Raw genomic sequence first — 24,510 nt, 5'->3', positions numbered from 1 at the left:
AGAGTCACCACCTTGAATATTTTCCTTCAAGGCAAACCTTGTTTTCACACTTCCCTAATTGTAATGCGGGTGTCTTCTCCTCTTTTCTGACTGCTGAGTTTACATCATGACGTTGGCACTTGGTCAGGTGTGGCCTTGTGACACTTTTATTATTATATAGGACTGTTCTTTATCGCTTATGAAATTTTATTTTTGCATGTTTGTTCCTCATGATGAGTTACAAGCTCCCTAGAGTGTCATGGAGGGGCCATGGTGGCTCAGTATGCTTGGCTGCCTAACAGAAGTTCAGTAGCTTAAACCATCAACTGCTTCACAGGAGAAGAATGTGACAATCTGCTTTCATTAAGATTATAGCCTTCGAAACCCTCTGGGGCAATTCTGCTTTGTCATAGAGGATCACTATGAGTCAAAATAGGCTTGATGGCAAATGTTTTGTTTGTTTGTTTTAGGTTGTCATGAATTTTGAGAGGAAATGTAGTGTGGGGTAAAGTGTAGGCTCCAGAGTCAGACTGGCTGAGCGTTGAATCTGCCCCCTTGTAACACTAGGAAAGTGTGACTGTCTTTGAGTCTGTTTCCTAGTATTTATTTTCGGGGCTTTGCAGTGGACCCTGAACCTCATGGTTGAGTGCCTGCTGCGTACAAGACACCAGAGTGGACACATCTGTATTGAAGAGATGCTTCCTGGTCCTCAGGAGCGTCCAGTCTCAATGGAATGGGCCATTTGATTGTCCTGATGGTAATGGCTATTGAAATTCCATGCAGTGCTGTAGACAGTAGCCCTCTCGGGCTCATAGGTGACATTTTTCTTATTATGTAATTCAATAAAACTGTTGGTACCTTCCCAGCTAGAATGCGCTACTGCCTGGTAAGTGCCCATCCTTGTGTCTTACGGCAGGTTTCTGGTCTCTCAGCTGTGAGGCCATTGGAAGCACACCATTAAGCCCATGTTCAGTCTTTTATACTCAGAGTAAGACTTTGAAAAACATATGGTCAGTAGCAAGAAAGTGCATTCTTCCTCCAGCTGTCTGGTTAGAAGAGGGCTCCTTGATGTTGTGGGATTGTAAGAGCTTACCTTTCCATCTGAGGTTAGAAATGCTTAATGACATAATAAATAATCATGAAATAATTCTTTTTTTATTCAGTCCAGCATCCCTGGATATGCATGAAAGCCCTCCTCAAACAGGCATGGAGTTGTTGAACTAGTCATTTTCAACCCTAGCTTCAAGATGGAGCTGGATTTAGTTCCAAGATAAACTTTGATCCTAGGCACTTTGCTCTAGGGTCCCTTACAGACATTCCTGTTATGATGCTATACATGTTTTATGAAAATAACACATCTATGATATCACGAGTCCTCATGGGAGATGTGGAGTTGGGGCTATGTAAGTGTGAATAAAGTATGATAAAAACAGTAATTGGTGCTTGGCAAGATGCCTTGGACCACCTAGGTAGGCAGTTCTGTGTGATGCTAAAAATGCACAGAAGGCTTTCTGAGGAGGACCTAGCTGGCAGTTGCTGAGGCGAAGTGGAGCTCTGAGCCAGTGGGGCTCCTGTTCAGGAACCTGTTCAGTGGGTTTGTGGGGGAGGAGGGCCTAACTGTAGGTTCTTGCTCCCCCCATAACAATTTTATTGTGAAACGTTGAGAAAATCTGATAGTGAATACCCATATATCTACCACCCGGATTCTTCAGGCACTCATCATTTAAAAAAATATAACCAAAACAAATGTTGTTGAAAATACCAGGAGACTTCAAAAAGACTGTGAGGAAGTGCAATTTTCACACAGACTTTTTAAAGCCTCCTCATACACAGCAGAACATACAACAATTCAGCAGTTTTCTACATGTTCATTTCAATGATACTGATTGTATTCTTCAAATTGTGCAGCCATTCTCCCCCTCCCCCATTGACATAACTCACTGCCCCCTGAGAGTCTTAGCTCACGTTCCAGTTCTTGTCCATTTGATTCTGTGTAGGTAGGTCTTAAAAAGTGCATGGTGCTCAAGGCTGACATTCTTTACTTGTCAAGCTAAAACTATTGTGTTAATTAGACTTCAGGGACCATTTTTGATTCAAGATTTAAAGATCATCTCAGGGCAACCAGAAGAACTAGATGGTTTTTGGCTACTGTTACTGAAAGTTTTCATGAAAGACTTTAAAGAAGAATCTGATCAAAAGGGGGGAAATGTAGAACAGGATTCTAAATTCTCATGGAGCCTTGAAGGTTGGATGAATCCCTGAAACTACTGTATTGAGATAATCTTTAAACCTTAAATCAAAAATATCCCTTGAAGTCTTAAGACCAAAATTAGTTCCTAAAATCTCCTTAAAAACAAAACAATAGCTTAGTTTAACTAGTAAAAAATGTGGGCCTTAAGCATTATGCTCTTTTCAGAACTAGCTATATGGGATCAAATTGACAACAGCAATTTGAAAGATTAGAAAGGAAGCTCAGGGGCAGTGCATTTATGTTAATGGGGGAAGAACAACTCAGAAAAGAAGGGTAAGAATGTAATCAGTATCACTAAATTGTATAAGTAGAAACTGTTGAATTGGTGACTATTTTACTGTGTGTAATCTCATACAGAACTCCCTCTATGGTTGTGTAGTATAAGCACTGGACTGTGAACCACAGGTCAGCAGTTCAAACCCACCAGCTGCTTCTTGGAAACCCTATACAGGGTCTGTATGAGTCAGAACTGACTTAACAACAACAATCTCATTCAAAGAAGAGTCTCAGAAGAGACTGAAAGTTGTTCTCCAGCATAGAGTTGCTAAAGCAAATGGAAGAAATGAAGTAAAAGAGCTCAACAGAGAATTTCAAAGGGCAGCTTGAGAAGATAGAGTCAAGTATTATAGTGAAATGTGTAAAGACCTGAAGTTAGGAAAACAGAAGGGAATAGCATACTAAGCAGTTCTCCAGCTGAAAGAACTGAAGAAAAAATTCAAGCCGTGACTTGCAAATTGAATGATTCCATAGACAAAATAGTGAATAATGCAGAAAACATCAAAAGAAGATGGAAGGTATACATAGTTACTGTACCAAAAAGAAATGAAGAGTGTTCTATCATTTCAAAATAGGACATATGATCAAAAATCAGTGGTACTGAAGGCAGAAATCATCAGTGTCAGTAATATCATATGCAAGTAAAACTTTGCTCAAGGATTAAAAAACGCTTGCTATAGTGCTCTGGTAGCGTAGTGGTTACGAATCGGGCTGCGAACCTTAAGGCCAGTGGTTCGAAACTACCAGCCGCTCCGCGGGAGAAAGATGAGGCTTTCTACTCCCGGAAAGATTTACACCCTTGGAAACCTTATACAGGGTCGCTATGGGTCGGAACCGACTCAACGGCACTTAACAACAACAACATAGTGCACCAACAGGGAACTGCCGGAAACTCAAGCTAGATTCAGAAGAGCACATGGAAACTAGAGATATCATTGCTGACATTAGATGGATCTTAGATGAAAGCAGAGAATACCAGAAAGATGTTTACTTGTGCTTTATTGACTGTGCTTTTGGCTGTGTGGATTGTAACAAGCTATGGGGTAACATTGTGAAGTATGTGTTGTACCTTAATGTAAAGAAAATAAAATCCTCATAACATCATGATTAGTGGAGAAAAGATTGAAGTTGTCAAAGACTTCATTTTGTTTGGATCAACACTCATGGAAGCAGCAGTCAAGAAATAAAACGACATATTGCACTAGGCAAATTTGCTGCACACAGCCTCTTTTAAAATGTTCAAGAGCAAATATAACAGTTTCAGGACTTTTAAGTGCGCCTGACCCAAGCCATAGTATTTTCAGTTGCCTCAAATGTACTTAAAAGTTTAACAATGAATGAGGAAGGTTGTAGAAGAATTATTCATTTGAGTTATGGTGTTGGAGAAGAATATTGAAAGAACCAGACTGCCAGAAGAACAAATAAACCTGTGATGGAAGAAGTACACCCAGAATGTTCTTTAGAAGCCAGGATAGCAGGACTCTGTCTTTCATACTTTGTACATATTGTCAGGAGGGACCTGTCCCTGGATAAGGATATCATGTTTGGTAAAGTGGAAGGTCGAAGATAAAGAGGAAGAGCCCCAACAAGATGGATTTACACGACAGCAGCAGTGGGTTCAAGCGTAATAAGAATTATGAGGATGGTGCTGGACCGGGCAGTGTTTTGTTCTGTTGTGCATTGGGTTGCTGAGTAGGAACTGACTCAGTGGCATCCAACAACAGCAGGAGCAGCAGCACAACAGCAACAATCTCAACAACAACACACACACATAAAAAGATCTGTGCAATTGTTTTAGGAACTCTATGGATCTTGAAAATCTAGATAGACTGCATGAGAATTCGAAATTCTGTTTGGCATTTAACTCCTTTTGATCAGGATTATTCTATAGAAGAATTGATCAAAACATTCAGTAATGATAGCTGGTCACCATGCAATTCTTCTAGTCTTGTGGTAAAGGAAGTACTGGTTCTTGTGGGCAATTAGCCACACACCCCATTTCCTCCTCCTAGTCTTGATTTGGAGTCCTGGTGTGGCGCTGTAGGATAAGGACTGAGGTGCTAACCACAAGCCAGATGCTCCTTGGAAACCCTATACAGGGTCTCTATGAGTCAAAATAGACTCTGGAACACTTAACAACAATCAACAACAAAGTCTTGATTCTCCTTCTTTTGCCCCAGGTGATTAGAGATCAATTGTTGTGACTTGAATGGCAGCTTTTAAGCTCTTAAGACCCTAGGTACTAGGCAATGAAGTGGAGGGAGAACAGGAGTGCTAAACATGTCCTTAGTTGTTATTAGACCATTTAACTGGGATGTCTCATGAAACCATGACCCTAGAACTCCAAAACAAGAAGTCAAATCCCATGAGGTGTTGTACATAAGCAGCATCAGCTATTATTATTATTATAAATGTATCTAGTGTCTTCCAGTTAAACATTTTAAGGAATGACTTATAGACAGCAGTTGCATTTGACTATACAGACACCCACTTGATTTTTTAAACAACTGTCAGAACTTTTACCTACTGAGGATTATAATTCTACTCCCCTTCATTTAGGAAAATCACATTAGAATCAATGTTATTTAATTTTTAGAAATAATTTGTTTTTCTTATTTTTGAGTACATATACACCAGTTCAACTCTTTTTACGTGTACAATTCAGTCCCACTGATGACACGCTTCCAGTTGTGTGATGATTCTCATTTCCCTTTTCTCCCTTGTTCCTCCCCAGGATTGGGCAGTTTCCTTCTGCTGTGCATAATAAGGTCGCTTGGAGTGGGTACACGTATGAGTTGGTACCGACAACAACATACACATAAACTCACTGCCCCACAACCTTCCTGACTAATCTTTAGAGTTGTTGTTACTTTGCTCCCAGATATAGTTCTTTAAGAGAATGCAACACAGACATTTTTCTTCATTAAGTTAAAGTTTTGTTTGCTGTTGAGAAGACTAAAGGGAATTTTTTTTTGGTTTAAAGTTTAAAACTGATCTCAGGGCAGTAGTCTCAGGGGTTCACCCAGCTTTCATGGCTTCATGAAGTCTGAATTCCATGATAATTTGAAATTCTTGAACCAAAGTTCTTACATGTTTTATTGTCATTTCCCTAAGTACAGTTTGCACGATGGACACCCTACTGCTCCGTGTGTATTGTGGGTGCTTCTCCCGCTCTTCCCTGTTCCCATTAGTTATCCAGAACCCACTGGGCAAGCAGCACAAAGAGCTCCTGCACCTTTGCCTCCAGACCCATGATTCACTGATGTTTTCACCACTGAAGTTCCCTTATCTATTTAAGTTCCCTTACCTATTTAAAGTTTCCTTGCCTATTTGTTTCCACCTTCCCATAGTGTCTTAATTTTAGTTCATGCATGTTAAAATGTTTGAACTTTTAAAGAATGCCCTTTGTAGGTCACTGGTAAATACTAGCATTCAGTCTCCCAATAGATTGAAATCTATGAAGTGGCAAGTTGTTAACTTTCAGGAAGAGAGAGAAGGCTGCTAAGTGTGGAGCTGGTCTTAGCTTTCAGGGAGGATCCCAACAGTAATTGGTATTTCTCCTGCCCAGTTTTTAGAGGGAAAGAATGGTTTGTGATCTGGTGGCTGAGGTGGCCATCATGGCAACCCATAGCAAATGCAGAGCTAGCTAACATGAGCGGAAGACAGATGATCCCCTGGGTCTACATGTACCCTGACTTTTAGCTTTCAATTGTTGTCCTATCTCATCCTCCTAATGCAAGACTTGAGAGAAGTATACAGAAGGGGTGTTAAAGTCCCAGAGAGGAATAGGAATTGGGAGCATTTAAGGACTTTTTTGAGAACCAAGTAGGGACCTCTATAAAGCCATCAAGTCGCACCATCTATAAAATATCACCCTGTGTGGTGATATTGGAACAGTTTCTCACATGCTGTGATTGGCTCCCAGTACCATTTAGCAACCCTGCTACCCAAAGCTCCTCATGGATGCTTTGGGTGAGAGTCAGTTCAAGGGGTCTATAACTGTGAGGTATGGGAATATGTCGCCCTGATGCCCTCTCTTTTTCCCCAGATCGGGCCCAGCACAGGCAGCGTCAGTGCAAACTTCCCCCACCCCGCCTTCCACCCATGTGTGTCAATCCTGCCCCCGGAGGGACCATCTCTCGAGGTAAGGGAGGAGACTTGCCTCCAGCATCCACTTGGTCCAGGGCCTATGGGTGGGTGGGCAGTGATGGGAGCCTGGGTGCTGGGGCCCTGGGGCCTCCTGAAAGGGAACAGGGAACAGGGTCAGCTGTTGGAACCCTGGAGAGAGCACTTGGAAAAGTCAGAGGTTATTTCATGATCCTTGACTGAATGGCTTGGCCTCTCCTATTTCCTTGGGCCTCCTAGTGTGTTCAGGAGTCTCGGATCCTGCTGGATGTGCAAGTACAAGACTTGAGCCCTGTAGGCTCTTCAGGTGATTCACATACAGCAGGGCTGGACCTAGTGCCCTCCATCTTGGAGACTTTAGGGGATGTCCAGCATATCACTCCCCTCCCTCCTTCTAGCACCTTGGTGGTGGTGGTGGTTATGTGATGTGGAGTCGGTTCCAACTCATAGCGACCCTCCCTAGAGTTTCCGAGGCTGTAAATCTTTACGGGAGCAGAAAGCCTCATCTTTCTCCTGTGGAACAGCTGGTAGTTTCGAACTGCTGATCCTGAGATTAGCAACCCGATTCATAACCACTATGCTACTGACATTAAAATCCACTTCTCAGTCTATTTGATGAGGTGTACTTTCCTTTTAATCGGGGAGCATTTAGACAAGTGATAACTCATCTCAGGCCCCACTGGGACCCAGGGTCAGGGCCAGTCTAGGACCTGAAGAAGCATCTCCATCTGTGAAATGTCTTTTCTCTTCCCTCAGACTTACTTTTTTCCCAGGAGTGTTAAGGACAGCGCTCTTGAACTTTTCTTTGTTCTGACAGCTGTTCTTGTCTTCCTCAGAGGCTGCATGTTCACCCCACCCTTAGCTGCCTAGTGGAAAGAACACTGTTTTAGGTCATAGAATCTTTGCTTCAACTGGAGACAACATGTCCACTTCAGGCTCTGTCTGGAAAGTGCTTTGAAGGTCCAGAGCTGAAAAAGGGTAGAAGGAGCACAGAGCCCCTCAGTCTGGGGCACACATGCAGTTAACACATGCACTGCCCTCCTGCTGCTGTGGCTCTGACCAGCCCCTTTGACCGTCTGACTTACGTTTTAAAGAAATGCCACCCCTAATATTGCCAGAATAAGAGTTAATTGCCCTAGTTTTTTCTTTTTCTTCTCATTTCTTAAAATGCTCTGTAACTCGAAAAGGCTGAACATTAACATTTCCAACATGGAAGGTGATTGGCTCAGAAAGAATGTCAGGTGTGTTTTGGCTGAACTGGAAGACATTTAGTTAGGGTTCACCAGGTGGCACAGTTAGACAGTGCTCCCTTGAGCATATGCAGAAGAGAATGTTGGCACTTGGGATGAGCACTTATGCCCAGTGGGGTGGCTCAACAGGTGCCATGTTCTGCCTTCGTTGGAGCAACATGGACCCCTGGCCCTGACCCTGACCGTCTCTCCTCACAGCTGGGCCTCCAGTGGGCAGCCATGGCTATGTGCATCTTGGCCTTTTCTTTTTATCTCAGCTAGGAAGGGTTCTTGCCTCTGTTTCTTCATCACAGAATTAACAGACCTCTTGGTCCACCTATGACTGTGGGTCCTTTCTGCCACACTTTTTGTTTCCCTAGAGCAGGGGTGGGGAACCTTTATTCTGCAAAAATGTATAACATTATTCGCAGGTCATACAGGATTATCAGCTTAAAAACTAGCTTGCTATATTTGGTCAAACATTGCATTAACTTACCTCTAATGTTAAGGCTGGAGACATGGTGTGACATTGCAGGATCATGCACTGGACTGCAAGGTTGGTTTGAACTGCAAGGTTGGTAGTTCAAGCTCACCAACCACTCCTCGGAAGCCCTATACGGGGTCGCTATGAGTTGGAACCGACTCGACTGCACGTAACAGCATGATGACTGGAGTCCTGGGGTGGTGCTGTGGGTTCATGCCCTGAACTGCAAGGTCAGTTTGAACTGCAAGGTCGGCTGTTCAGGCTTACCAGCTGCGTCTTAGAACCCCTATACAGGGTCGCTATGAGTTGGAACTGACCTGACGACACTCTTAACAACAACAAATGTGATGGCTGGAACTGTGGTTGCCTTGGGAGGGCCAGACCAAATGATTTTGCAGAATTTATACGATCTGCAGGGCCTTGACGTTCCCCACCCCTGCCCTAGAGTCTTCACTGGTTGCCTCTGCCCTTAAGAAGGAGGTGTGTGGCAGGAACTGTCTCTCAGGTGTGCGAATAAGGAAAACAGTGCTCAGAAAATGGTGGTCACTTGCATAGGTCACAGTGCTCAACAGACTCAGATTTAGAATTGGAAAAAAGACGATTACCTCTTTTTTTCCTCCACTGCCAATCTATTGCCAAGGCCTCCTTCTAAGGTAAAGTGTACATCAATCAAGAAATTAATTTCTAGGGGTCCCCTGTGAAACTTCCCTATCCCAGCCCCTCAGAGCTAGGACACAGAGCACTAAAAATTCACATGGGCTAATACTCCATCTGGCAGGATCCTGAGGGCCACAGGACTGGCCTTTCCTGCCCATTCCCTCATACAGATGCGTCCTTTCTTGATGTGGTGGCTTACCTGGAAGGACCTCATGTCTTCACATATATGGAAGGGAAAGCTGTGAGGACAGATGATGGGGTGGGGGTCACGGCTCTCAGCTCAGCTCCAGTAGCTTCCCTTAACCTTTGACAACCAAATGTATCATTTTTTACCATCTATAAGATACCTGGCTGTGACTTAATGAGTTGCCATAATATTGGCTGAGACCCCTGGTTTCTTCAGGTGTCTTTGGTTCCTGTTGCTTTTACTCCAGGTCTCTGGTTGGCCCCAAAGTCTGGATTTTGGGGGGCTTCTTTCTGTTGTCTTTTCCTGGGACCACCAAAGTTTAGACTCCTGAAACATCCTCCTGTGCATTCAGCAGATAGTTCACACCTTAACTCCATGATGACAGATGTGATAGTTTAGCACTTCTAGTATTAGCTGTCATGCCTGTTCTGGAAGTGGATGGAAAGCTCTCTGAGCCAGTAAACCCTTTATTTTTTCAGAACTCCCCTCCTTTTCACAGGCAAAGGAGTCAACTTTGTCTCCCCAGAAAATGTGGAGGAGAAGGCTTAATGTTGGTAGAAAGGCAGGGCTCCTGGCAGAGGGTCCTGAGGTAAGGGGGGCATGCCTGAGCCCCTCTCATTATCTTTAGGGACCTCTAGAGCAGGGGTCAGCACAATTTTCTATGAAGGTCCAGATAGTAAATATTTTAGGCTTTGTGGGCCATATGGCCACCCTTGCTGGTACTCAACTCTCCATTGTGCCATGAAAGCAACCATAGATAATACGTAAGTAAACAAGAATGACTCTTTCAATAAAATTTTATAGTAAAAACAGCGGGTGGATTGGATTTGGTCTGCAGTCTGCTCTAAACCAATGGGGAGAAGAACCTAAAACTAAACAACTAGATAGTTTCAAGAGCTCTTCTCAAAGTTGTCCTAATTTTACAGGACTTGGCAAGGTTTGTGGAGGTAAAGTATTTGCTCAGGTTGACATCAACTCTTAGAACTGTGATGAAGTAAATAGGAAAAGGAGATCTAGAGCTCCCTGAGAGCCAATTGTTAGATTGGCATCACCTAATGTTTTCTTTTTTTAAACATAAAATCTGAAAAATATGTGTGAACTATACTTTCCTATTTACAAAAGTAGAGGAGATATTATAGTGAATCCTTGCATACTTATCACTCAGCTTGGACAATTAACAACTCATGGCCAGTCTTGCTTTGCATATACCTTTCCTCTCCCCTTTGGCCCCTTGGAAGCAAATCCAAGAAATCCTATCATTTCACCCTAATGCTAAGTGGCTGTCAGAGCCGAGTGCTACGAGGGTCTCATGAGGGCCTCATGAAGAATACCTGAGAGGCTCAGGCCTTGCATTCCAGGTAGGTTCCTCTGTCTAGGTTGTTGTTGCCTTTAGTTTTCACACACCAGTGTCAAATTCAGCTTCAGCTCTGGCCACCACTACCTAGCCCAGTAAGCTTCTGGATTTTTTTTTTTGAGGGAATTTTGAGGGAATTTTTTGAGGGAATTTTTTTTTGAGGGAAGTTGGGCTGCCCTAGGCATTTGGCAAACTAATGTACCTAGCTAATAAACACAAAGCCTATGAAGAATTATGCTCTGACCCCAGGTTATTGACATACCAATATTGACCATAGATGGTGGTGTCAAGGAGGGCATGGAGGCAGCAGGTCATACCACCCTGCTTTGGGTCTCTAAGGAACCTGTACCCTGCTGGTCAGACCTCAGGACTGGCACTTCTCCAGTAGCCAGTATCCACAGAGCACTCTCCAAAGCCTTCCAGATATGGCCATTTGAATGAGTATAGCAGGTTTGCCTTAATTTTCCTAATTAATGAAATTGCTCAAGGTTCACAGCTGGTAAGTGGTCAGGCTGGGACTTAGTCCAGGTAATAGGACTCAAATCCTATGTTCCTTCCATAAACCATTGGATCTCAGAGTTTGGTCTCCAGACTGAAAACTTTCACATCAACTTGGCACTTGTTAGGGAAGCAGGCTTAAGCCTCACTCCAGACCTAATGAATACAAAACTTTGGGGGTGACATCCACCAATGTTTTTTCTCATGCTCTTCCAGGGGTTCCTCACACAGATCTTGAATTGGAACAAAACAGTATCTCTCTCCTAACATAATCCCAGTTGCACTGCCAACCTCTGGCCAGGGTCTCCTTTGAAGGGAATGAGACCTTGTGGTCCCTTGCTCTGCACTGTCCCTACCCCAGTATACAGAATTAGTCTGATTCAGGGGACGGTGGTTTTGTTAAACTATAGTAGATTCAGATTGAGTATATCTTGGGGTAGAAATGGAAATGATCAAGGTGTCAAACTGGAATGAACCAGTTTCTAAGGCCCTGCCCCTGTGGTCCTGGAGTCCTGGTGTGGTGCTGTAAGATCAGCGCTGGGCTGTAAAACACAAGGTCCAGCAGTTCAAACCCACCAGCTGCTCCTCGGAAACCTTATACAGGGTTGCTATGAGTCAAAATCAACTCGATGGCACTTAAAAGCAGTAACAATAACTCCTGTGGTCCTAGGGGGATGATCCAGGCCTAGCAGTTTTGAAAGGGGAATCCCTTCTGGTTTTCATACAAATCAGGAACATGGTTTCCAGATTCTGGCAGCTAGACCAGTTTGGTTCTTTCGCAGTGTCCTGAAGGCTGCTGGTTTGGGGTATGTTTCACCTTTGACTCCAGTCTTGGGGATTAAATGTGGTCCTGCCCTCGCTCTATTCTTCACCAGGCTTAATTTATAAACCGTTGAATGAGATGGTCTTCCCCAGATTAGCAGTTTTCTTGTATTTCAAGATCCGGAATTTGCCAGAGGCATGTGCGGTATTTACAAGCCATGAGCAGGACCAAGAGGAGCTCTTCATTTCCTTGGATGGACATTGAGTTAAAATAAGGCCCAGAATTATCAGCAGAAACTCATTCCCTCATCCTGTCACAGATCCAGATGTCTGTGGGTTTGGCAGAGTGATTGAGCAGGGTCCAAGCTCCAGGCCATAGATCACGCCCTTACTGCCCGTTGGTGGCCGGGGTCCGGCCGCGGGTCCACCGGGGCGGCAGGGGGCGCGCGCCTCACCGCCCGCTCACTCGCTCCTTGCTCTCGGGCCGCGAGGGCTGGCGGGAGCGCGATGGCGACCGCCAGGAGGCTCATGTCGCTGGCTGCCGGCGTCTCTCCGCGCCTGCGACCGTCAGGCTCCCGCGCTGCCGGGCGACAGGGACGCTCGCGAAGCTTCTTGTCAGACTGCGCCCGTCCCGATCACACCAAGGAGGCCGCGGACGGGGGGGCATCCTCCGGCGGTCCCGGGACCGGCGACGGGAGCATGGTGAACGGTGAGGGCAGCCGCGGGGGCGGGCGGGCCGCCACGCCCTTGACACTTGGGATGGCAGATGAGGGTCTTGGGTCGCGGGCGGGCCTGGCGGGCCAAGGCCGCCTCCCCGATAGTGACTGAAACCTCCATCCGCTGACGGATCGCAACGCTTCTGCTGTAGCACTAACTCAGTGTGACACAGGACCAAAAGGCACTTCAAAGCTCGGAGGTCCTGGGACGGTAACGTCTGCACCTGGTCAGAACAGGTGAAAGGTGCTAACCTGGAGGGAGTGAAGTGAGGGGAAAACAGGTAAACGAACTCCCTCAGGATGGGTGGTCAAAGGGTAAGAGACAGATAAATGAGTGTGGGAAAGAGAACATACCTGCGACTTCATGAACCTTACTAATTGACAGAGTGACTGCCCTGATGGAACCTAGGTTTGTGACTCCTGCATAGTGCTAGAGTGAAACTGGTGAGACCGTTCTTGCTCATCAAGGATGGGGAGAGAGAGAGAGCCTATACCAGCCTTGTATTGCTGTTGGGGGTCTCAGTGCCTGGGCCATCCATTGTTACATTCATGAGTCTAGTGGGCTACTTAAAGTTGGCTTCACTTATGAAATCCAACCCTCCTGAGTCTGCTGAAAAACTATTTCTTAATTACTTGATTCTTCATTATTTTACAAGTTATCATTTAGAGGGAGACAGAACCTCCTACCTGGCCAATTGACACAAGAGTTTGCCCCAAGGAAACAGTTTCTAGCTCTTTCTCCTTTGCTCCTTCTTTCTAGGGATTCTCAACTCAGGAAGCAGGGATTACATCAGAGTTCCTTGAGGAAACTTTTCAAAATACAGAGCTTTACAAACCAACTTCACTGCCATTCTTGGGTGTCCTGTGGATCAGGGTACCCAGTATTGTGAAAAAGCTCCCCACGTGATCATGATGCATGCATATACACACATGCATGCACATATCCCTCAAAGTAATGTTTTGGAGGTGGTTTAAAGTTGAATATATACCAGAGACTATGGGTAAACAATGAAAAGACCTCCCATCTCTGACTCTGTATCTCTTGAACAGTCATTGGTGATTTCGGAGACTGGCCTTCTTTTATAAATGGTTTTGTGACTTGTGGGACATAGAGTGTCCACCTACGTTTTCTGCCTCTGGAGTTTAGTGGAAACCTGTTCCCCTTTTAAGTGTATGCAGTCATCTGGTGGGGTCTGGTTTGAGAGAAATAGAAATAGACTTCAGCCTGTCCGTGTCAGCACCAGAGACCCCTTGGGACATCCATGTACCACAAATTGTATCAGTCTATTTTATTGCAAAAATCTGTTTTCTTATATTATGGAAAATGCCTTCCATTACTGAAAACATCTGGCTTTCAACAAAAAATTCAGAACATTAAATATGGTCTTGAAAGGTTTAATTGTTCCCAGCCAGTCTTTTGTCTAGTTAGGCCTGTGTTTGGCACAGCTGCCTACAGGTGTACATCTTGCCCTTTTGTGCTCTGGCTTTGATCCAAAGAGCAAAAGAAAGAAGTGAGGCACCTCTCATGGTATGTGACACCTTCTGCCTCCACTTGTCTCCAGAGAACTCAGAGGAATAATAGCTCATGTCCCTTCTCATCCCTGGTGATGTCTCTAATCAATAGCCCTGTGCTGAGTCTGGTTGCGGGCTGCCTCTTTTCAGGATGCCAAGGTACAGTTGAGAGTCGGGCACGGTTTTCAGACTCTGGGCTTCATCTGGATCCCATCATTTTTGGGTTTGATCTTCTTTTTTGTGTATATCTTTCACTTTAGGAGGGGCCTTGCATTGCCTTTTACTCCAGTTTACTTGTGTGATATTTTTCTTTGTTGTTGAAATTAGAAGGGATTATTGACCATCTCGGCTTCTGTAGTTGATAGATTGAATCAGAATCTTTTGTGAGTAAGAGGAAGCTGACTGGTTCTGTTCTGTGATATGTGGGTCATTGGTCCTTCTTTAGGAAATGATTGTGCAAGTGAATTTGGAAGCTATTCTCCTTTCCAGGATGCTCTGGGTGGGCTGGGGTCATGAGCCAATGTCCTTAGAGTCCAGCCCAGGGTTGTACTGTTACAGATGGAGTGGTTTTTAAATGAAGAAAAGTATAATGCATTTATTTTTATTTTTATTTTCTTAGCTTCTAGGGATCTATTAAAAGAGTTCCCACAGCCCAAAAACCTTCTCAACAGTGTGATAGGAAGAGCCCTTGGCATCTCACATGCAAAAGACAAGCTGGTCTACGTGCACACGAATGGCCCGAAGAAAAAGGTAACTCCGTTAGGGATTGGGAGAAGCTTTAGTTATACTCCCAGAAAGGAGACTGTCTCTCCCTCCCTCCTTTCCCCCAGGTTTTTGTGGGGTTTTCTAGTCACAGAGGATGTAGAGTGGGTCTTCTGAACTGCAAACACATTTCAACAGAGAATTTCTTAGTAAGCTAGGTTTGAAGAGCCAGAAAATACATGTCTGTAGTTTAGGGAAACAGAGGATAGGATGGTTAAGACAGTCTCACCAAGTGTAAGACAGGTCTCTGCACTGATTTGGTTCCCTACTGACCAACTGAGACCACAGAGGGTTGGCCTTGACAACAAGAACTCTTGTTCCTGGAGTCTTACAGTGCATGGAACCCCCAGAAGCATGCGGGCACACCATTCTGAATGAAGATTTTAAAAGATAAAGATGGGTGCCAGATTACCCTCTAAAACATGGTGCTTGAGAAAGCAGAACAAATTGAGATGGAGGAATGTGTGGAGGATGAGGGAATTAGAGGGATGAGGTATGGAGCTGATGTTCTGTCCTGCCCTCTCTGTTCTGAGCCAACCACATGGCTTTCAGGAGGTCCACAGCTTTGTTGTTTTTAGGTCATGTGATTTGTAACAAATTTGCCGGCTGGATCTTGAGTTTTCTTCTCTCTTTTTCTCAGAAAGTCACCCTACACATTAAGTGGCCTAAGAGTGTGGAGGTGGAAGGCTATGGCAGCAAGAAGATTGACGCTGAGCGGCACGCTGCTGCTGCAGCCTGCCAACTCTTCAAGGTGACCCTCTCCTGGTGAAGCCAAATCGACCTTTCCCCTGGGGAACTCTGCCCCTTGTTTGAGCAGGCTCTTGGTGTGGTGCCAGGGACATCTTGGTGGAAGATGACTAGCATGTCCACCACTTGTCTATCCTGAGCCCCTGCCACATGAGCCTCTTTCTTGCTATTCAGTCAATGATGGAAAGTTTTTGTGTTTTGTTTGTTTGTTTTTGCTACTTTGGTGTCATCTTCTCTGATTTCAAAAACTGTAGAGAAGAGGACTTTTATGAAACACTGCCTGTAGTGCATAGTATATATATTCCATTTTTGTTTCTGTTTCTTAACACATTATTTTATGTGGGGTTTTCCCTGTAAATATGTTTTATTAGAGGTGGTTGTGTGCCACCGAGTCAGTTCTAACTCATAGCAACCCCGTATAAAGTTTCTGAGACTATAAATCTGTATGGGAGCAGACAGTCTCATCTTTCTCCTGCAGAATGACTGCTAGATTAGAGCTACTGACCTTTGTGGTTAGCAGCCCAGCTCATAATCTACTACTGTACCAGGGCTCTTTGATAACCACACAGATTGGGAAGGAAACCATGATCTAGTCTTCTCTTATTTCCCAGTGGCTAGACCTCGGTTCATCAGAAAAAGATGAAGCTTTCTTCTTCCAAGGTATTTAAAGACTTGGAAACCCTATACAGGGTCACTATGAGTCAGAACTGACTGGACGGTACACAACCACAGGCATGGGTTGCTGTCAGATTTTTGGTGAGCCAGCATTTGCTGGGTCTTCAGCTTTGCTCACTAGCCTTTATGTCCATCTGTAGTAGACTCCTGTTTTGACTCTGCCAGCCTTGAATCTTCCTTGGTTCTTCATCTCTATCCTGATAAGACAAAGCCATAACATTCATATTCACTCAGCTTCTCTGAGCTCCTGGACTCTAGGCTTCCACTTTTATGCTTCCTTCCTGCAGCTGAAGAGAAAGGGGCTTCCTTTCTGTCCTGGACCCACACATTACTCTTCCCTTTTTTTCTCTCCTCTTTATTTTTCCTCCATACCTTTTAAATTAAATTTTCAGAATTTTTATTTTAATTCTGTTTTTGTAGGCCTCAGTAATACTTTGGGGTTCTCACACCTTCCCTCAGTCCTGCTTCCACTGCATATAGCTCCCTATGCTGTGCTTTCTGTTCCTGCACTTCAGTGACATTGCATCCTCACAGTCCTGGCACTCAGCCGCACTCACCGGGTAACTGTTGAGTGACTGGAGTAGCGCCTGTGCTCTGCCCTCGTGGCTTTGACACTGCCGGGTGTCTCTTCTCAGCCTTGGAATTACACCAGCTTCTCCTTTGTCTTTGGCTCACTCTCTGACTTTTCTTCTTTGTCTCCCTGGGGAAATCTTATCGCCCACAGTTTCAACTATACCTGTTTACTTAATGTATCCAAAATCCATCTTCCATAGACTAGTTCTACCTTCTGTGGTGCTCAACCTTGGGTGATTTTGCTCCCCAGCCTATCCTCCCTCCCCAAGCAACTGTTGACAATGATTGGAAACCTTTTTGATTGCCACGGTTGGGGTGATACTGCTGGCATATAAGGGAGTAGAGGCTGGAGATGCTACTGAACATTCTGTGCTGCACAAGACCACCCCTACAACATATAGTACCCTGCCCCAACGCTAGTGGAGTTCAGACCCACCAGTCGCTTCTCGGAAACCCTATACAGGGTCGCTGTGCCTCAAAACTTACTCCACAGCACTTAACAACAACAACACTAGTAGTACTGAGATCCTCAATAGGGTAGGCGTGCTACAGAAGTTTGCCAGGAACAGGGAGCCCAGATGCAGGGGCTGAGTGTGAACCAGGGTGTGTGTGAGGAACTGCAAGGACAGTGAGCATGGGTGCTGAATGGCTGGTTGTGGTATAGACAGGGAGGCAGGAGCCAGCACACCAAAGTGATAATGTCACAGGTAGGAGTTTTGATTTGAACACCAAGTTTGCCTTCGGGACCAATCACAGTAGTGGATGGGGAAGAGCAGAGACAGTGGTGGCAGTGGCAGAGGGGCGGTTTCTAGAGAAGGTAAAGGCTGAAAGGACAGTAGTCAGAGGTAGGGGTAGGGAAGGATGTGTGCTTCTCCAACAGAAGAGGGGGTAAATGCTGACACGTGAGCTAGCATTCTGTGGGGAGAACAGTCGGCTGATTGGGGTGAGGCCATTGTAGAAGCTCTCCTGTTGTGTAAGTCCAAGCACAGTGGTGGTTCTGTCTCGTCACATATGTCCTTGTAAAAGGTGAAGCAGCCCCACAGAAGCCAGGGAGCTGAGCTGGAGTGGCGCCGTCACTGAACCGCCTGCTTACCGGGGCTGGAAGTGTGCTGGGATGTCTGCACAGTGTGTGCAAAATCCTCCTGTCCACATGGACGTCTGAATCTGTCCAGTCCCCAAAGGGTTTTCTAAATGTTGGTTGGAATTATGTTACCATTTATGGGTAAATTTAGGAGCTTTTGACTCCTTGGGCAGAGAAGTCTTGTCATTCAGTAGCATATATTTCTCTTCCTGTATTTATGTCCATTTGGAATTTTATAGTTCTATGCAAGGTTGGTGGTTCAAGATCACCAGTCGCTCCTCGGAAACCCTATTCAGGGTCGCTGTGGGTCGGAATCGACTCGATGGCACTTAACAATTTTTCAAAAGCTTTTGTGTGTATAGTTTGGGTGAACGTTTACAGAGCAAATTGTTTTCCCATTCAACAATTCATACACATTTTGTTTCGTGACTGGTTGCAGTCCCTGCTATGCAGCAGCACTCTTCCTTCCCATTTCCTCCCTGTGTTGTCTATTTCCATTCATTCTTTTTTCCTATCCTTTCCTTCCTTCTGAGCTTTATCCCTGGGCAGATGCCACCCTTTTGATCTCAGATGATTGATTGTTCATCGTATAGGCCTGTCTGTTGTTTGGCTGAAAGTTGAGCCATGAGTGAGTTCAGGTCTAGACACGAAGATCACAATCTGGGTGTTCTACCAGTGCATCTGACCAATCACCCTGTTTTTTTTGTTTATTATTTTGAGTTTGCATCCACATTTTTCCCCATTGGATCTGGGACCTTCTGTTGTAGATTCTTTTAGAGCAGTAGTGTAGCAGGCCACCATCTAGTTCTTCTGGTTTCAGGGTTGTAGGGATTGAGGGTCATGTCCATTAGCCCACTGGATTAATTATTACAATGTATATTTGCTTTTCTTTATTCTATGCTCTGGATGGGGAGACCAGTGGTTGGACGTTAGATGGCTGCTCATGAGCTTCTAAGACCCCAGCTGGATGTACAACATTATCTTTGTGCATGAGTTTTTTGGTTGGTTTGTTTGAATACCAGTTTTTAATACCCTAAAGTTCATCTTAGGTAGTTTATAGTTTTTGTTATGTTGCAAATAGGTATAGAAAAATTATTTTAAATTACATTGGATAATCTTGGTGATGTGAGGGGAGAATTTTAAGGCAGTTGTAGTCACTGCTCACTATGTCCTGAGACAAGTGGGCTGGAGCCCACTGGGCTAATAGCTGGGCTCTGGCTCCTCCTATCCACTGCCTAGGTCCTCATGTCAGAGACCTGGGGCACAGTTCATGCTGCCCCTCACACACTGAAATCCTCCTCCCCCTAAAGGTCCAGGGCGCCTTCTTGAAGCTGTGCTTTACTCATTGTTCTGGTTTCTTCTTTCTTTCTTAGATGCTGGCTGTCTGCATTTCTGTTCTGTTTATTAGATTCTAAACTTCCTAAGGGCAGGGACCTGGTTTTGTTTCTACTGACAGTACCCAGGGTGGTCAGCACGTTGCTTTGTACAAGCTAAAGACTCAAAGTATTTTAACATTGTCTCTAAAAAATAATGCATTTCTTATCCTAGATTTTTATGTATATGGTTTAAATTTTATTTTCAGTTATTTCTGTAGAGTTTGCTCTTTGCTTGCATGGAAGACCTATTTTCAGGTGATGTTATGCAGTCTCTGACTGCTGTGTTTGCTGACACTTCATGGGTCACTGTGAGGGTATTTCTGCTGCCCCAGTGCCTTGGGAGGGTCTTTGCTTTGGTTTGCTCTTAGTTTTTGTCAAATAGGTTTTCAATTTATCTTTTTGTTGTCATGCATCAAAGTTAGCATTTTGTGTTCTCTCTCCTGGGTTTTGACCTAGGGTCTGAGGTGGGCAGACAGGTGAAAAAGTACGACTGCCCCATAGGAGGGACTTGGGTGGAACTGGGCATAGCTGGGTATGGTCCAGGCAGACTGTGGTGTGGGCAGACTGATCATCACAATGCCCCTTTTCTTCCAGGGCTGGGGTCTGCTTGGTCCCAGGAATGAACTTTTTGATGCAGCCAAATACCGTGTGCTAGCTGATCGCTTTGGCTCCCCAGCTGACAGTTGGTGGCGCCCAGAGCCCACCATGCCACCCACTTCCTGGAGGCAGCTGAATCCTGAGGGCATCCGGCCTGGGGGGCCTGGTGGTCTATCCCGATCCTTGGGCCGGGAAGAAGAGGAGGATGAGGAGGAAGAGCTAGAAGAGGGGACCATTGATGTTACTGACTTCCTATCAATGACCCAGCAGGACTCTCACACCCCACTCAGGGACTCGAGGTACTGCCGTAGGTGGGGGGTGTAGGGGACATTGTCTACACCTTTGTATGGGGGTAGGGGTGACCTCCAGGCCATCTTTGAGATGAGGGGGCTCCCATCTACACTGCAGGCTTTGCATCCTGTTACTTATTGGTATGTTTGTCCACTCTGAAGGGATAGTCACCTCTGGCCTTGTGGTTGGGCTTCAGCAAAATGGCATCATGGCCCCTCCCGTCAGCTCACACTCAGGTCTTAAAAGACAAGCACCCACCCTATCTGCCCTCTGCCTGATGGGGGACCTGAGGGAGTACTGCCTATATGTGCTCAGCACCCCATCTTTTTCATGCATCCCTCAACAGTCCTAACACCCAGGTCTCAGCCTGAGGTGAAATTGGCCCAGACAGAGGTAGAAGTTTTTCACCTTCACGTTTGGTCCTTGCAGGGGGGGCTCCTTTGAGATGACAGATGATGAGAGTGCCATTAGGGCTCTGACCCAGTTTCCGCTTCCCAAGAACCTTCTGGCCAAGGTCATTCAGATTGCAACCTCATCCTCCACGGCTAAGGTGCGTTGTGCGGCCCTGAGGTGGGTGCATGTGTGGAGCTGAACTTGTTACACTGGATTTGCCTTGAGGACCTCTGGGCTGAGAGGGCTGCAGTTGCCTGACTCATGCCCCACTCCTTAGCTGCCGGGTGAAACTCGGGCTGTGGGAGTATAGGATGCGGCGGACAAGGGGGATGTGGTGGCCGTTCTGCTGAATGCGGACATCTCTTGCCACACTGAGGGTTGTTGGGTAAGCAGAGCCTCTGTCTATACTTGTTGCCGCAAGGTGCTGAGGACAGTAGACTAGGAAGGCAGGTAGTGAGTGGCACTGACCAAACACCAGCTTTTCCTGTGGAAATTGTGGCTCAGAAGAGAAATAAGCCGAGGACTAAAAGGCCCCAACTCCATGGGTGCAAAGTAGCAGAACTCGTGTGGCACCTGCTAAAATAGAGGTTAATTCCATCTCTGGGTTGTTTGCATTCTAAGAATGCCATAATTGATTTTCATAACCATTTCTCTTGATTGCCTTCTAGAACCTTATGCAGTTCCATACTGTGGGCACCAAGACCAAGCTGTCCACCCTCACCCTGCTCTGGCCCTGTCCTATGACCTTTGTTGCCAAAGGGCGCCGCAAAGCAGAGGCTGAGAATAAGGCGGCAGCCTTGGCCTGCAAGAAACTGAAGGTGAGCTCAGGAGGGTTCCTGGAGTGATACATGGGGATGTCCTGGAGGTCTTCTGTACTCGGGGCAGTTTGGACCACATTTCCAAGAAATGAAACACTCCAGAGGCTGTGTGGCTATGTGCTGTTTCCAGGAATTCCCCAGAGTTCCACTGGTGGCCATAAACTGGGTAAAGCTGAAAAAAATCAGTCCTTGTTTTCTCAAAGCTCTAAAGTTTAGGGGAGCAGTGCCTGTGTTAATGATTCAGAAAGATCTTGATGACCTGGGCTTTGGTATTTTAATGGAAGGAAGATCAGGAGGCATCAAGGTGAAGGTAATGTGACGTAACAGCTGGCAGTTCCAGTGATGCCACAGTGATGTAAGTGCCATGCCCTAGAAGTGAATGGACTGGACCCTCATCAGTAAAGTTTAGTTCAAGAATGAGAGGAAGCAGGCCCCAAATGATCAGAGACCTTAAGTGGTGTATTCTTCTCTGCATGCCACAATTTAGATCCAGCTGATGGTGAGGACAGGGTAGAAGAGGAAGGCGGAATAGATGTGTGATCTGTGGCTCAGAGGGCTAAACGAGGACTCATGGATAGAACTTGTAAGAAGTCTAATTTTAACTTGATGCTCACAAACATGGATGATCTTAAGCATCCCAGCATGGTAGAAACTTGTGTCAGAAAAGGAGCAAGCTTCTAATTGGCACAATTCTGGAAGTCACTGATGGCCTGGAACTGTAGGGTTAAGTCCATACAGACCTGTGGGAAAGTTGGAAGTCCTCCTGCAGGGTGGCTGTGGTGACATCTTCTGTGGTCCAGAGAGCAGAGCCCCAACTTTAAGGACCTTATAACTGGTTTGCCAGGAAGTCCAGAGGATGGGGCTACCTGGAGGGGTTGGAGGGACAGAAGACTTCTCTAAGGAGGAGGGAGAGCAGAGTGTAGACTTACAGATAATAGGGACATAGTCCTCGGGGGGGAAGGGGAGAAAACGACTGGTTTTACGCACTGGCGCAGTGTCAGAATCCTTGTGTTATTGCTGGTGGGTGGCTCTGGTTGTGTAGGGAAATACAATGCAGTGCTTACCTTCAAATGGCTATCAAGTTGTAGAAACAGACATTTATAGAAAATCAGCTTGTTTGTATATGGTGGGCTCACGTAGACAGGTGCAATGCAAGAGACCAAGGTGGCAGGTGAACCTGAAAGAATGGGCAGAGTATGGGTCTTAAAGGAACCTGTTGGGCATTTGTGGACAGGAGATTGGGCTATAACAGGTTATTCAGCTGCTTGTTGTTGTTGTTAAAGTACCGTGGAGTTGATGCCGACTCATAGTGACCCTGCACAGGGTTTCCGAGGCTGTAAATCTTTACGGGAGCAGAATGCCTCATCTTTCTCCCACAGAGAGCTGCTGGTAGTTTCGAACTGCTGACCTTGAGGTTGGCAGCCCGACTCATAACCACTACGCTACCAGAGTAACTTCAGCTGCTTAGGGAGACCTCCCCAGGACATCACCCTTGGGCAGGGGCGGGGCTATTCTGTTTGGAATATCAGGTCTACTTTTCCAAATTATTTTTTAAAAACTTAATCCATTTGTTTAGGAGATTCACATTTTCCATACTCCTCATTTCTCCCTCCTTTGTCATGTTAGCCAAAAACCAAAATGTCTTAGAATTGAAGTGGTTCTACATAACTTCTCGCCTTGGAGCTTCTGAGGCTATCGGTCTAGCTCTTTGGGGTGGTCAGAGCCTGAGCTTTATGTGTCCCTCTGCAGAGTCTGGGGCTGGTTGACAGGAACAACGAGCCGTTGACCCATGCCATGTACAACCTGGCCTCCTTGCGTGAGCTGGGTGAAACCCAGCGCCGGCCATGTACCATCCAGGTGCCTGAGCCCATCCTTCGCAAGATCGAGACCTTCCTGAACCACGTAAGATGGCCCCTCCCGCAGCTCCCTGGCCTTCTGGCTTCCCTCTGCCTTCACCTTCTTGGGGTTGAAAGCCTCCTGCTAGAGTCAAACATGTTGGCTTTCTTATGTTCCTCACTGAGATTTGAGCCTGGAGCACCACAGGGTCCCAGGACAGTCAGTGGTTTAAGTCCACTGCCCTGCGGGTTGGGCTCATACCTGAGCCAGGTGATTCTGCAGGTGGGCAGGTAGTGATCGAATGAGGAAGAAGATATTTCTCTCACAGTTTGTTTTCTTCCTTGCCCCCAGTACCCTGTGGACAGTTCATGGATCTCCCCAGAGCCCCGACTACAGAGCAATGACATCTTGCCCTTAGGCAAGGACTCAGGGCCCCTGAGTGACCCTATTACGGGCAAACCTTATATACCCTTGTTAGAAGCAGAGGAAATACGTCTGAGCCAGAGCCTGCTCGAGCTGTGGCGGCGGCGAGGGCCAGTCTGGCAGGAGGTCCCCCAGCTACCTGTGGACCCTCATCGGGACGCCATCCTCAATGCCATTGAGCAACACCAGGTGGTGGTCATCTCGGGGGACACGGGCTGTGGGAAGACCACGCGCATCCCCCAGCTATTGCTGGAGCGTTATGTGACTGAGGGCCGTGGTGCCTGCTGCAATGTGATCATTACCCAGCCACGCCGCATCTCCGCTGTGTCTGTGGCACAGCGGGTCAGCCATGAACTGGGCCCTTCCCTGCGCCGGAATGTGGGCTTCCAAGTGCGGTTGGAAAGCAAGCCTCCGGCCCGAGGCGGAGCCCTGCTCTTCTGCACTGTGGGCATTCTGCTGAGGAAGCTGCAGAGCAACCCCAGCCTTGAGGGCGTGAGCCATGTCATTGTGGACGAGGTGCACGAGCGGGATGTGAATACAGACTTCCTGCTCATTCTGCTTAAAGGCCTGCAGCGACTGAACCCAGCCCTAAGGCTGGTGCTCATGAGTGCTACAGGTGACAATGAGCGCTTCTCCCGGTACTTTGGTGGCTGCCCTGTCATCAAGGTGCCCGGTTTCATGTACCCTGTCAAGGAGCACTATTTGGAGGACATCCTGGCCAAGCTGGGCAAGCACCAGTACCCACATCGGCACCGGCACCACGAGGTGAGGGGACGTCCCTATCTGTCCACCCCTGGCTCCTCACCTTTCCTGTTTGGATTTTTCTCTTCTTTGTCCCCGCCATTTGGTGACCTCAGGCAAGCCTCCTACCCTGCCCAAGTCTTAGTTTCCTTGGGAAATCATTACAC

The 24,510-nt window shown here is 46.3% G+C and overlaps 1 protein-coding gene across 3 annotated transcripts in view; it reads left to right on the top strand.

The window, feature by feature from the left end:
- The window catches only part of DHX30 (DEAH (Asp-Glu-Ala-His) box helicase 30), a 34,004-nt gene that overhangs the window by 6,608 nt on the left and 2,886 nt on the right, over positions 1 to 24,510 (top strand). The window contains exons 4-12 of one of the 3 annotated variants that reach the window (XM_006868792.1): positions 6,555 to 6,650; positions 7,819 to 7,847; positions 14,650 to 14,780; positions 15,433 to 15,543; positions 19,839 to 20,140; positions 20,562 to 20,682; positions 21,194 to 21,343; positions 23,093 to 23,245; positions 23,531 to 24,367. In XM_006868792.1, the coding sequence (XP_006868854.1) occupies positions 7,841 to 7,847; positions 14,650 to 14,780; positions 15,433 to 15,543; positions 19,839 to 20,140; positions 20,562 to 20,682; positions 21,194 to 21,343; positions 23,093 to 23,245; positions 23,531 to 24,367 (1,812 nt within the window). In that variant the 5' untranslated portion in view covers positions 6,555 to 6,650; positions 7,819 to 7,840. Of the gene's footprint in view, positions 1 to 6,554; positions 6,651 to 7,818; positions 7,848 to 12,309; positions 12,512 to 14,649; positions 14,781 to 15,432; positions 15,544 to 19,838; positions 20,141 to 20,561; positions 20,683 to 21,193; positions 21,344 to 23,092; positions 23,246 to 23,530; positions 24,368 to 24,510 lie in introns of those variants that run through there. The other 2 variants (XM_006868791.1, XM_006868790.1) reach the window with 2 other exon arrangements.

This window comes from Chrysochloris asiatica, unplaced genomic scaffold, assembly GCF_000296735.1.
Source record: "Chrysochloris asiatica unplaced genomic scaffold, ChrAsi1.0 scaffold00124, whole genome shotgun sequence".
NCBI lineage: Eukaryota > Metazoa > Chordata > Mammalia > Afrosoricida > Chrysochloridae > Chrysochloris > Chrysochloris asiatica.
Note: the sequence above shows the minus strand (reverse complement) of the source record. Positions and strands in the feature narration are given on the sequence as shown.